Raw genomic sequence first — 11678 nt, 5'->3', positions numbered from 1 at the left:
ACAGCCTTGTATTAAAGTGCGTCATGGCTGGATTTCCTTCAGCTTGGCTGCCCGGGTACGGCCTCAGAAGGTTCCTCTTCAGTGGGAACGCCTCGTCACCCAATATAACACATGGCGCGCTGACCGATATGCCCGGCAAATTACTGTCGGGCAACATTGGGTAAGCCCCGTTGCTCATCTCTTGCCCAAGTTTTGATTGGGCAAATATCCCACCACCGCTATTTTCCCCAAATTCGCCAACCTCGATGGCAATGAAATTCGAGTTGGCATCAGCCACAGCCATGAGCACTATTGGATACATCTTTTTGCAATTGAAGACCAATGACCCCGAGTAAGCTGGGGTCTGAATGTTGACGTACTTTCCGTCGATGGCCCCCAAACAATTAGGGAATTTGCATTGTTCCCAAAACTGCTGCCGGATGGCCTCCCACCTCTCCACGCTAGGCGTGAAAATCGTTTCCGGCAGCAGTGTCGTTGCAATAACCCGACATGTCTCGGTGACAATTTCATGTACGGTGGAATGCCCCATTCGGAAGCTGTAGCTTATCGTTTTGTACGAATCTCCCGTTGCCAAGTATCTGAAACAATGGTAAAAGTTTGTCTGTTTATTGCCTGTATAAATATCGTATTAGCAAACACAATAAAAAAGTGTTTATAAAATGCAATGAATTGTAAACCCACTTACCGTAAGCAAACAGCCAATCGTTCCCTCGGTGAGATTGGCTTTTTCATGCGTGTCTCCTTTCGGACCAGCTGGTGTTGTACTTTTCCCAGCAACGTGTCGAAGCAATTTCGACTCATTCGAAAATAGCCATAAAATTTTTCCTCAGTTTCGGTCAGCATTCGGCTGACCAAAACAAACTCTCCTTCCGTGCTGCGATTGCGCCACAGTGGGTGGACGCCGTAACGGCGCCTCCTTCTGCGGGGAACTGCCTGTCGCCGCTGCCTGTGCTCCTGTTCTTCCAAGCCCAAGAGGTCCAGCTGGCACCGTGCAATTGTTTGCACAATTGTTGCAACGGTCTTTATGACCGATGTTTCGTAAGAATGCTCCATCTTCTCGAAAATAACGCGGTAGCTGCGACAAGAATGCAAGTTGATGGGTCAAAGAAATGGCGCTGAAATCTTACCCTGCAGCCCTTTATATACACGTTCGAAGATCCCTTCCCCACGACGACAGTGGTGGGGATGGAATTTTCTCGGCAAGAAAATTTTTAAGGGTGTACGGAGACTATTCTGATTGCTATCGCTTACTGTACAGGTAAAGCATCGATTATTTTTTCGCCGTTCCAAGGCGAATGGTTATGGCAGAATAATTTTCCGCGTGCCACCCACGGTCGGGGTTTTCTATGATGACAAAGAAACAGAACCTTCAGAATGTCCGCCGTGTTCGCCCGAGTTGTTTGACAAATTGACAAGCACGCGACCAAGGCCAGGTATAAAAATCTCTGTCGACGACGTACCGACCATGGACGTCATAAATCAAAAATCCTTCCGAATGTACCTACCAATTTCGACACTTTTAAGCCAGCTAAAAGCAGCACATGTTGAACCTTGTACACCGTTAGCGTACTAAGATTTATAACCGTAGATGCTTGCGAACCAAATGTACGTATACTTCCACTTTTCCAATTTTCCACTATTCCCACCGCCTTTCGAACACACCTTGCAACCAATGAATTCTAATCATTTTAAACTTGTTCTCCGGAGTTGTGACTTATAATCACTTATAAGATATAAGATATAATTTAACAATGCTAAAATTAATTTGTGAAGCCGAGTTTTATCGTTCCAGCGTTAAATTAGATTATAGTTTCAACTATCACTTCTTAACATTACAACTTATATGAACAATATTCTCTTCTGTACTTCGAAAATGGATTCTGTTCGGATGCTGTCGTGGCACCCGGCGGCCGGTGAGCATTGGACTGAGATCGGATTGCCAACGGCTTGCCGGATAACCTACACCCCATTGTAAGCGGATGCCCAGCTCTCAGCGGATGCATTTTAGCTCCCCCGGGGTGTAGAGGGGAGTAAACTGCTTTGATGTTAGGTAGCAAACCCTCGCTGTGTGCGGCTCTTAAGGGGGCCGGCAGGCATTTGGTCTTGACTGTCGCGCTATGTTACGCTGTGCCTTTTTTCTAGACATTTTACGTCTTAAATAAGTAAGTAATCAATTAAAAATGCATACCACCCTGTTTGTACATGTCTTTTCTACGTCTGTCCAGAGCCTTTTTTTCGATACGAACACTAAATCTCTCGAAATTAAGAGAATCTCTCTGCGGCAGCCATCTTGTGACGTCATACTTGCCTCAGAAAGCGAGTTTTCTGCCGAATATGACAAATTATTCCACGATGAAGTAGAAATTCGGAATTTGGGCTCTGGGCAGACGTAGATTGGACTTTTAGGAAACACAAGTGGCCACTTTTAAACTGCTCATTGCAATGTTGAAGCGTCAATTTGTCAAGATTTTGACCCTTGCAAGTTCATATATGTATATTGCAGAGAGATTCTCTTAATTTCGAGAGATTTAGTGTTATATCGAAAAAAAAGGCTCTGGACAGACGTAGCAAAGACATATACAAACACGGTGGCATGCATTTTTAATTGATTACTTACTTATTTAAGACGTAAAATGTCTAGACAAAAAGGCACAGCGTAACATAGCGTGACAGTCAAGGCCAAATGCCTGCCGGCCCCCTTAAGCCTCGTACAGACCTGAACATTTCGGCGAACCGAACGGCGCGATTTTGCGTTTCGGTCACTGTACGGCGCGCCGTTCGGCGCAATGTTCAGGTCTGTACGAGGCTTTAGCGTTTCTTGCGAGCATCTCGAGCGCCTCTCAAGTGGCCTTGCTAGGGTTACGGGGCGTATGAATATGGGTCTATTCATATTTCCCGGAGACGAACGCTAGTACGGATACTACCACGTTTTATACCGGGTGTTTCGTCTAAAACAGGACACCTAAATATCTCGTCTACCTCTGAAAATATAAAAAATGTTTCTAACGTAATCTAAATGGTTTCAAAAGACGAATCAGATAGGAAGAATCGTTTTTTATAAATTGTAATCGTTTTTTCAAGGTCACTCGTGTTTTTTTTACATATATACACACATTTTTTGTTGTTGTATGTTATAGCAAACATTATTGTGCATTCATCCATGTTTAATAGCACGACCTTGAAATGACCGTGAACTCTCCTAATTAATGCAGAACTTACTTTCAGCGACATTTCAGATTTCAACGGTAACAGAAATTCGACCATGAACTTGAACTTGTAAATAATCACATTTATTACTGCAATAAATGTTCGAAATAATGTCCTTCCGTTGTGATACATTTCGTGAGGCGAAAAACGATAGATTGTACAGTTCTTTCGATGATTTCAGGTTTCATATCAACACATGCAGCACATGCATGCATGTTCGTTCCTTCATATTTTCTAGCGTCATGGGCTGCTCTTGATAAACCGTACCCTTTAATGTCCCCCATAAGAAAAAATTAAGTGGGGTGAGATCGGGTGAACGAGCCGGTCATGATACAGGTCTATTGCGTAACATGAGTAACAGTCTTACGTCTCACACGAATGTTTCTGTTGACACTACCAGTCTCACAAAATGTTTTAACAATAGTTAAGCATGCAGAACGTGATGGACAAGAACGTTCTGGAAATCTGTCTTTGTAAATTCGTATTGCTTCTCTTAGACACTCTCGAGCTTCACCGTAAATTAAAACCATTTGAATTTTCTCCTGTTCTGAATAACGCATTATGGATCGCTTGTCGATACAATGAGAAATCTAGCAGTGAGCAAACTCTTAAATACATATCTCTCTCACTCTCTATGTACACAGAGGAATGATACAATGTGTTTATTTACAAGTTCAAGTTCATGGTCGAATTTCTGTTACCGTTGAAATCTGAAATGTCGCTGAAAGTGAGTTCTGCATTAATTAGCAAATTTTAGAGTTCACGGTCATTTCAAGGTCGTGCTATTAAACATAGATGAATGCACAATAATGTTTGCTATAACATACAACAACAAAAAATGTGTGTATATATGAAAAAAACACGAGTGACCTTGAAAAAACGATTACAATTTATAAAAAACGATTCTTCCTATCTGATTCGTCTTTTGAAACCATTTAGATTACGTTAGAAACATTTTTTATATTTTCAGAGGTAGGGGAGATATGTAGGTGTCCTGTTTTAGACGAAACACCCTGTATATTCATACGCGCCGGAACCGTTGCAAGGCCATTTGAAATGCTAGCAACGGACGCCAAGAGCCGCACGCAGCGGGGGTTTGCTACCTAACACCAGAACCGTTTACTCTCCTCTACACCCCGGGGATCCCAACGCATCCGCTGAAAGCTGGGCATCCGACCATAATCCGGTGTATTGTGCATCCGATCTCTACCTGCCCGATGGTCTCCGGCCGCCGGGTGCCACGACAGCATCGGAACAGAATCCATTTTCGAAGTACAGAAGAGAATATTATTTATATAAGTTGTAATGTTAAGAAGTAATAGTTCAAACTATAATCTAATTTAACGCTGGAACGATAAAACTCAGCTTCACAAATTAATTTTAGCATTGTTAAATTATATCTTATATCTTATAAGTGATTATAAGTCACAACTCCGGAGAACAAGTTTAAAATGATTAGAATTCATTGGTTGCAAGGTGTGTTCGAAAGGCGGTGGGTATAGTGGAAAATTGGAAAAGTGGAAGTATACGTACATTTGGTTCGCAAGCATCTACGGTTATAAATCTTAGTACGCTAACGGTGTACAAGGTTCAACATGTGCTGCTTTTAGCTGGCTTAAAAATGTCGCAATTGGTAGGTACATTCGGAAGGATTTTTGATTTATGACGTCCATGGTCCGTACGTCGCACAGTGGGCAATTTGGACAAAATCGGATTCAAAATCAAAGAACTTTCGATAGAAATGAGGTAGAGCGATGAAACTTTTTTTAAATTAAAGCTGAAACTTTGTAGAATATCGGAAAAATAGGGAGGTTATGGTACGAATGTTTTTTAACCTTGAGAAAATTCGTTAAACTTGCACAATTTCAAGAAAATTATGGTTTTTCCAATACCACGCGCGGAAAAAATTTTTTTTTAACATGCTATACATCATTTCCCATAGATTTTTTCACGCTGATTTCAAATCTGGTCTCAAAATTTGTCTTCAATCTCAGGATTTTGCAAAAAATAGATTTTTGTGACAAAAACTAATGAAGTCATTTTTTCGTTGAAATGATTGGATGGTAATAATCTCTCTATTTTTCCCATATTTTACAAAGGTTCAGCTTTCATTTAAAAAAATTTCATCGCTCTACCTCATTCCTATCGAAAGTTCTTTGATTTTGAATCCGATTTCGTCCAAATTGATCACTGTATGCCGCGTGCCGCACAATGTAGGCAACAAAACATTGCAGTTAATCTAAAATAATGCAAACGATATCATTACACTTTTGTGACAATCTTCATTCGTTATGACGGCTAGCGTACGACAGTGTCAGTGACAGTATTTTTGCGAAATTTGTTCTAGGCTTCGTGTGTAGACGATCACGGCATCGTACGCTAGGTGCAATGACGACTGCATGTACAGTGACCGAAATTCGTTTAAACGCGCGTAAAAACATAAGAATTTTGGGGCTAGAGGTTCAAAATTTTAACAAGAAGCATGTAATAATAACTGAGGATTATAAATATATTTATGTACTATAAGATTTGTTGATATATATGTACCTAAACATTTATTTCTAATTAAGTCATATTTTTTATTTGATGTAAAAGAAAAAAGTGACAGTAATTATAACTTTTAAAAAAGGGGGGAATCGAATTGAAAAATTGGACTGGAAATTAAACGTTCCGAGTCCGTAGTACGAAATTTTTTGAAACTTGAAGAAAATTACGGGAAAAAATATGCTACAGAAAGCAATACGAAAGTAAAAAATCCAGAACAAAACAAAATCATAAGTGAAGCGACAAAAAACAAATTAGTTGTACATCAAATTGTTAGTAAATTGCAATTGCCAATAACTTTGAGAGTTTCGGGCTATCCGAGAGTTTCGGGCTGCCTACTCGACTTCGTCGGGCGGGTTCGGCAAGGATCGGACAAGTTCGTGCGAGCGAGTTATCGCCATACCTGAGATTCAACTCTGCGTTCTTATGAAATACATAATGGTAATAATGATACTTCTTTCATAACTTAATTAACATAATTTTTAATATACTTGGTTATTTTATAATTACCGTAGGTATAATTGGCAAGCATATGCATAACCTTTATTTGTATTAAATTTTGAAATAATGCACGTTACACGTGAAAAATTTGAGACAATATTTCTGGCATTCTGACGAATTTGTTCCTCTGAATGAACTTGCATATGTATCGATAATATCATTAAAATATCCTTACGAAGTTACGTACACCTAGAATGAATGAAAATATGGTAAATTATGACCATTTTTAAGGAGTAGTTTTCATTAACTGTTATTTAACTTACTTCATATCATGTTATAAATATAACTTATTAATTAACTATCATTAACCTGACAGAAATTGTGCAACGCCTATTATTATATTGAAGATATCGCACATCATTTAATATATATTATATATTTTATATTATATTTAAAACTGCCATTTTTACCACATTTGATTATTATGTATTATTTTTGAAGAATTTCTGACAGGTTAATAATAGATAATTAATAAGTTATATTATTAATAAGTTTATATACTATAACAAGATATTAAGTCAGTTATATTACAGTTAATAAAAACAGCACAAAATGTCAAAAATTGTCATAATTTATCTTCTTTTCATACATTCTAGGTGTATGTAACTTCGTAAGGATATTTTAATGATATTATCGATACATATGCAAGTTCATTCGGAGGAACAAATTCGTCAGAATGCCAGAAATATTGTCTCTTACATTTTTCACGTTTAACGTGCATTATTTCAAAATTTAATACAAATAAAGATTATGCATATGTTTGCCAATTATACCTACGGTAATTATAAAAAAAAAACCAACTATATTAAAACTTACGAATTATTACCATTATGTATTTCATAAGAACGCAGAGTTGAATCTCCGGTATTGCGATAACTCGATCGCTCGAACTTGTCCGATTCATTCCGAACCCGCCCGATGAAGTCGAGCAGGCAGCCCGGAACTCTCGGGTAGTCTGAAACGTTCCGAATCGAGCCCGCCCGACTTTTTCCGACTCGACCCGAACCCGAATATCGGGTGGCCCGCACATGCCTAGGGTTTACACGTGGCAAAATTCTTACTCGGCTGACGCCATGAGTGGCCATGAGGCTCCTCTTGTCTCGCGGGCTTGGGGGCCGTATTCCCACCTTGCCGCAGTCCGGCGGTCCGCAGTGCCGTATGCACAGAAACTGATACGGGAGACATTGTAACTAGTGTTCCTGATTTCTCAATATATTTAATTTCTCGAGAAATGAGAAATAAGACTATAATTCTCGAGAATTTGGATAAAATAAAAAAATATTAGGAAACTTATAAGATTTGGAATATCATTAATAATATTTATCGAAAGGGCGAAAAACTTGAACTCAGTGTTTATTCCTGTTCAATATGTACAAAACTTTAAAAACAAGGAAAAAATTAAATCAAAGAAACCGACAAATTTACTTATTTAAAACCAAACTTTTATAAAGTGAAACGTTACGCTTTTTTTTTTAAATTACTTCTTAAGAAGCATAATGCGTCTAATGTAGAATCAGACAATATACTTCTTTTTTTTTCTAACAAAATCTGTAGCCGTAGAAAAATTTCATTCATTTTGTCTGGATGTTGACTTTATCGTATACAGAACATCCAAAAGTTGCTGAAGATTGGGTGTCTTTTTGGGTGTGCATTACCTCACGTCGACATGCATTCGCAACAATTATTATAAATTTTCACATTGCAAACATGCATACGTAGACATTGATGTGCTGCCTGTAGATATGCTTATACGTACGCGATTGATTAGTAATATGCTATTTGAGTTAACTGAAAATTCATTTCCGAAAATATGTTATAAAATAAATGAGATTCATAAGAATTTTCCTAGATTTAAATTTTTCGAGAAAGAATTCTCGAGAAAGAACATTAATTGTAACCCTCAACAAAAACCTCAAAGAAAATAGATATTAAAGGAACATCAGTCGGCTACAATTTGCAAAAAACACTGTCCAACAAAATTAAACTTTTTTCGAGTTTTGCAATACCTGTTGGGTGATTCTTACACACCTTGTCATTCTAAAACCAAATCCGAAAGCAGAATTGCTCTATCACGCAACGTTTTCGAAAAATATTGGTTTTTGTAAAAATGCATGATTTCGATAAAAAAATGACGTGTTACGCAAAAACTAAACACGCGAGAAAGTTCAAGTTTGAGTCAAGAGATAGGGGGGGACTTTCCTCTACATATCCATATAGCCAATTATATTTTTATGTACTTCCTAATAGTTGTAAATGGTTGTTAAAGTTTGAAAATGTGCCGACGCGGGTACTTTGTACGCTCTATTTTTGTATTTATGTGAAAAATCCTTTATCTAGCAGGAATTTACTATACAGGAATGCATTCTACAGACATTTCTGGTAAAGAAACCATTCACGAAAAGTATTTGGTTCCCTTAATGTACGAGAAGGATCAGAAAATGTTAATTGACAGCGTGTGCGCGACGCGTTCGCGCCAGACGGCCATTGCAGCCTTTTCGCGACTCGCCAGGGCCGTCGCTATGCGTAGTCGACGTTGGTACCACTCAAGTATGTCTTTGCTTACTATGCTTAATTAAATACATTTTTGGGTGTCAATCATTACAAAAGATTATAAAAATACGAGTTATATTCACATTTCATTGTGGAAATGCTTAATAAAGAAAATTGAATACAAAAACTTACCTATTTCTGATGTAAACAAATTTAAAATGTTTCCGCCTTGCTTGACGTTTGTTCCTGGTATCCCGATTTTCAATAATAAGTGTCCAGCAGTAATCAGCAAGCATCCGCACATAAGTCTTTTCCTTTGTAACGTTTTTTCATTGTTGAAATATCTTGATGAAAGATATATGCTGGAATTGTATTCCTTGTTTTGATTTTAAAATAATTTCGTCATGAATAGAACAAAAACAGTCCGGCTGATTTATACACTTCCGCGAGATTTTATCGATTTAATATAGAGCGATCTATGTCTTAATTATGTACTTCGATCAATAAAATCGATAAAAATAGTCCCATTTACATAGTGTTTGGACTTATTTTAATCGGAAGAATCTTGAATGTCCATTGGTATTACAATTACAAAAATAAGACAACAATTACTGAAAATAAAATTTTCCAGTCACCGCATTGCTGCGGTCAATTTTCTTTATTAAGCATTTCCACAATGAAATGTGAATATAACTCGTATTTTTATAATCTTTTGTAATGATTAGAACCCAAAAAGACAAAAAAAAAATGTATTTAATTAAGCATAGTAAGCAAAGACATACTTGAGTGGTACCAACGTCGACTACGCATAGCGACGGCCCTGGCGAGTCGCGAAAAGGCTGCAATGGCCGTCTGGCGCGAACGCGTCGCGCACACGCTGTCAATTAACATTTTCTGATCCTTCTCGTACATTAAGGGAACCAAATACTTTTCGTGAATGGTTTCTTTACCAGAAATGTCTGTAGAATGCATTCCTGTATAGTAAATTCCTGCTAGATAAAGGATTTTTCACATAAATACAAAAATAGAGCGTACAAAGTACCCGCGTCGGTACATTTTCAAACTTTAACAACCATTTACAACTATTAGGAAGTACATAAAAATATAATTGACTATAGGAATATGTAGAGGAGAGTCCCCTCTGTCTCTTGACTCAAATTTGAACTTTCTCGCGTGTTTAGTTTTTGCGTAACACGTCGTTTCGTATCAAAATCGGGCATTTTTACAAAAACCAAAATTTTTCGAAAACGTTGCGTGATGGAGCAATTCTACTTTCAGATTCGGTTTTAGGATGACAAAGTGTATAAGAATCACCCAACAGGTATCGCAAAATTTTGTTGGTGTTGGACAGTGAAATCAGAGAGAGAAAAATGACTCCATTTTTGTGTGCTGGACACGTGCTCGCGACCTCCCCCTATATACCGAGTATTTCACCTAACTTGACCACCTTAACATGTAGTCCCTCGCCCCCGTCCGCCCAGAGACCCGTGGGTGAATTGCATGCGTCTGTCATTTTCACGCGGCGGTTCTCTAACGCGTAGTTTGTCGTGCTCGTATAATTTATACGCCTTTATTGCTTCGTCAAAAAGTTCGTCTACTGGAGAATAACGCGGTATTTGGATTTCTATTCGAATCTGCGGAATTAAACCACGTAAGAAACTACTCGCGGTTAGTGCATTCACTTCTTCAATGTCTATTGACCATTCTGTTGAGTCAATTATCGCGGTACGAAGGTCTTTTACTCGACTGATATAATCAATGATATGTTCATTGGAATATTGCGAAATACTCGCGAGTTCTCCTCGATACTGGTCTACCGTTTTGAATGGGCATAACACGTTTCTTAATCTTTTGGATAAATTATCGATGGTGCAGCAATCTTTGTCTTCTATTACGGAATATGCGCGACCGCGAAGTTTGTTACATATTAATTTGGTTGATATATGTTCCGCATGCAAGGGAACTACGTCGCGCGCGCGTTTGCATTCGCGAATAAAACGGAACACGGATAAATTGTATCTATCGAAAGTTGGTACAAAATCTAGCGTTTGCTTAACTGTGAACGCGATGGGTTCTTGACATTGTGAATCCTCGATTGGGTCTTCGCGCATAGCTCGCGAGGTAGTTTGCGAATGAGTTACGCGGTTTCGTTTTTAATTTCGTCTAGTTCACGACGGATCTCGGACAGTTCGAGTTTATAAGTATTCATGTACTCTTCGAACGCCTTTTGTTGTGCTTGAATTTCGGCTTCGCGTTGAAATAATTCCTTTTGCCACCCATCCCTGCCTCCCCCCCCCTCCCCCTAACAAACTTGAGATTTTGAGGAATTGAGACCCGTTGCATTTTAGGACTTTCGAGCACCACTGCCTCACCATGCACTCTGCGTCTGCAGAGTTCCTGGCGGCGAGCAGCCCGCTCGCTGCACGAGGTCGACGAGGACGAAACTGCGCATCGTCCCGGACGTATCCAAAGAGCCGTTCAGCATCCAGGATCGTCATTCTCGAGAAGTCATCGGCCACCGGTGCCTAGAGATCCAGTATCCAGCTGCCTACGTGGTTTTTCCAGCCGTCTACAGTTAATATGTTGTGACGTGTGCGAACTCAGTGAAAAATGGAAGAAAGACATTGGCGATTTATCGCGAGGTAGATTCGCCCTTTGTTCCCTCACGTAAACGTTACTTCGACCTTTCCATTGTTGCGCGGTCGATCGTTCGACATTCGCGCCATGCTTTTGTAATCCGCCCATACACAAACGTTATCGCAAAGACGCAAAGTTCTACGTGCACAGCGTGTACAAATTCGTCGACCGTATTGTCACGGGACAATTGTCGTAGTCCGGGAATCGACAATGATTACTTCGCGATTTCGCGTGTTGATACTTCGGAAATAACATATTTTGAACCGTAGTCCGAAATACGGAGTCGACAGGGCAGAATA

The 11678-nt window shown here is 39.1% G+C and overlaps 1 protein-coding gene across 1 annotated transcript in view; it reads left to right on the top strand.

Moving 5' to 3' along the window:
- Positions 1-11678, top strand: part of LOC143359440 (uncharacterized) — a 79437-nt gene that overhangs the window by 66171 nt on the left and 1588 nt on the right. The window contains exon 4 of the mRNA XM_076797365.1: positions 11091-11384. Coding sequence (XP_076653480.1) covers positions 11091-11384 — 294 coding nt within the window. The remainder of the gene's footprint in view (positions 1-11090; positions 11385-11678) is intronic.

This window comes from Halictus rubicundus, chromosome 12 (assembly GCF_050948215.1).
Source record: "Halictus rubicundus isolate RS-2024b chromosome 12, iyHalRubi1_principal, whole genome shotgun sequence".
Taxonomy (NCBI): domain Eukaryota; kingdom Metazoa; phylum Arthropoda; class Insecta; order Hymenoptera; family Halictidae; genus Halictus; species Halictus rubicundus.
The sequence above is the reverse complement of the archived record's forward strand: the minus strand, read 5'-3'. Positions and strand labels throughout refer to the sequence as shown.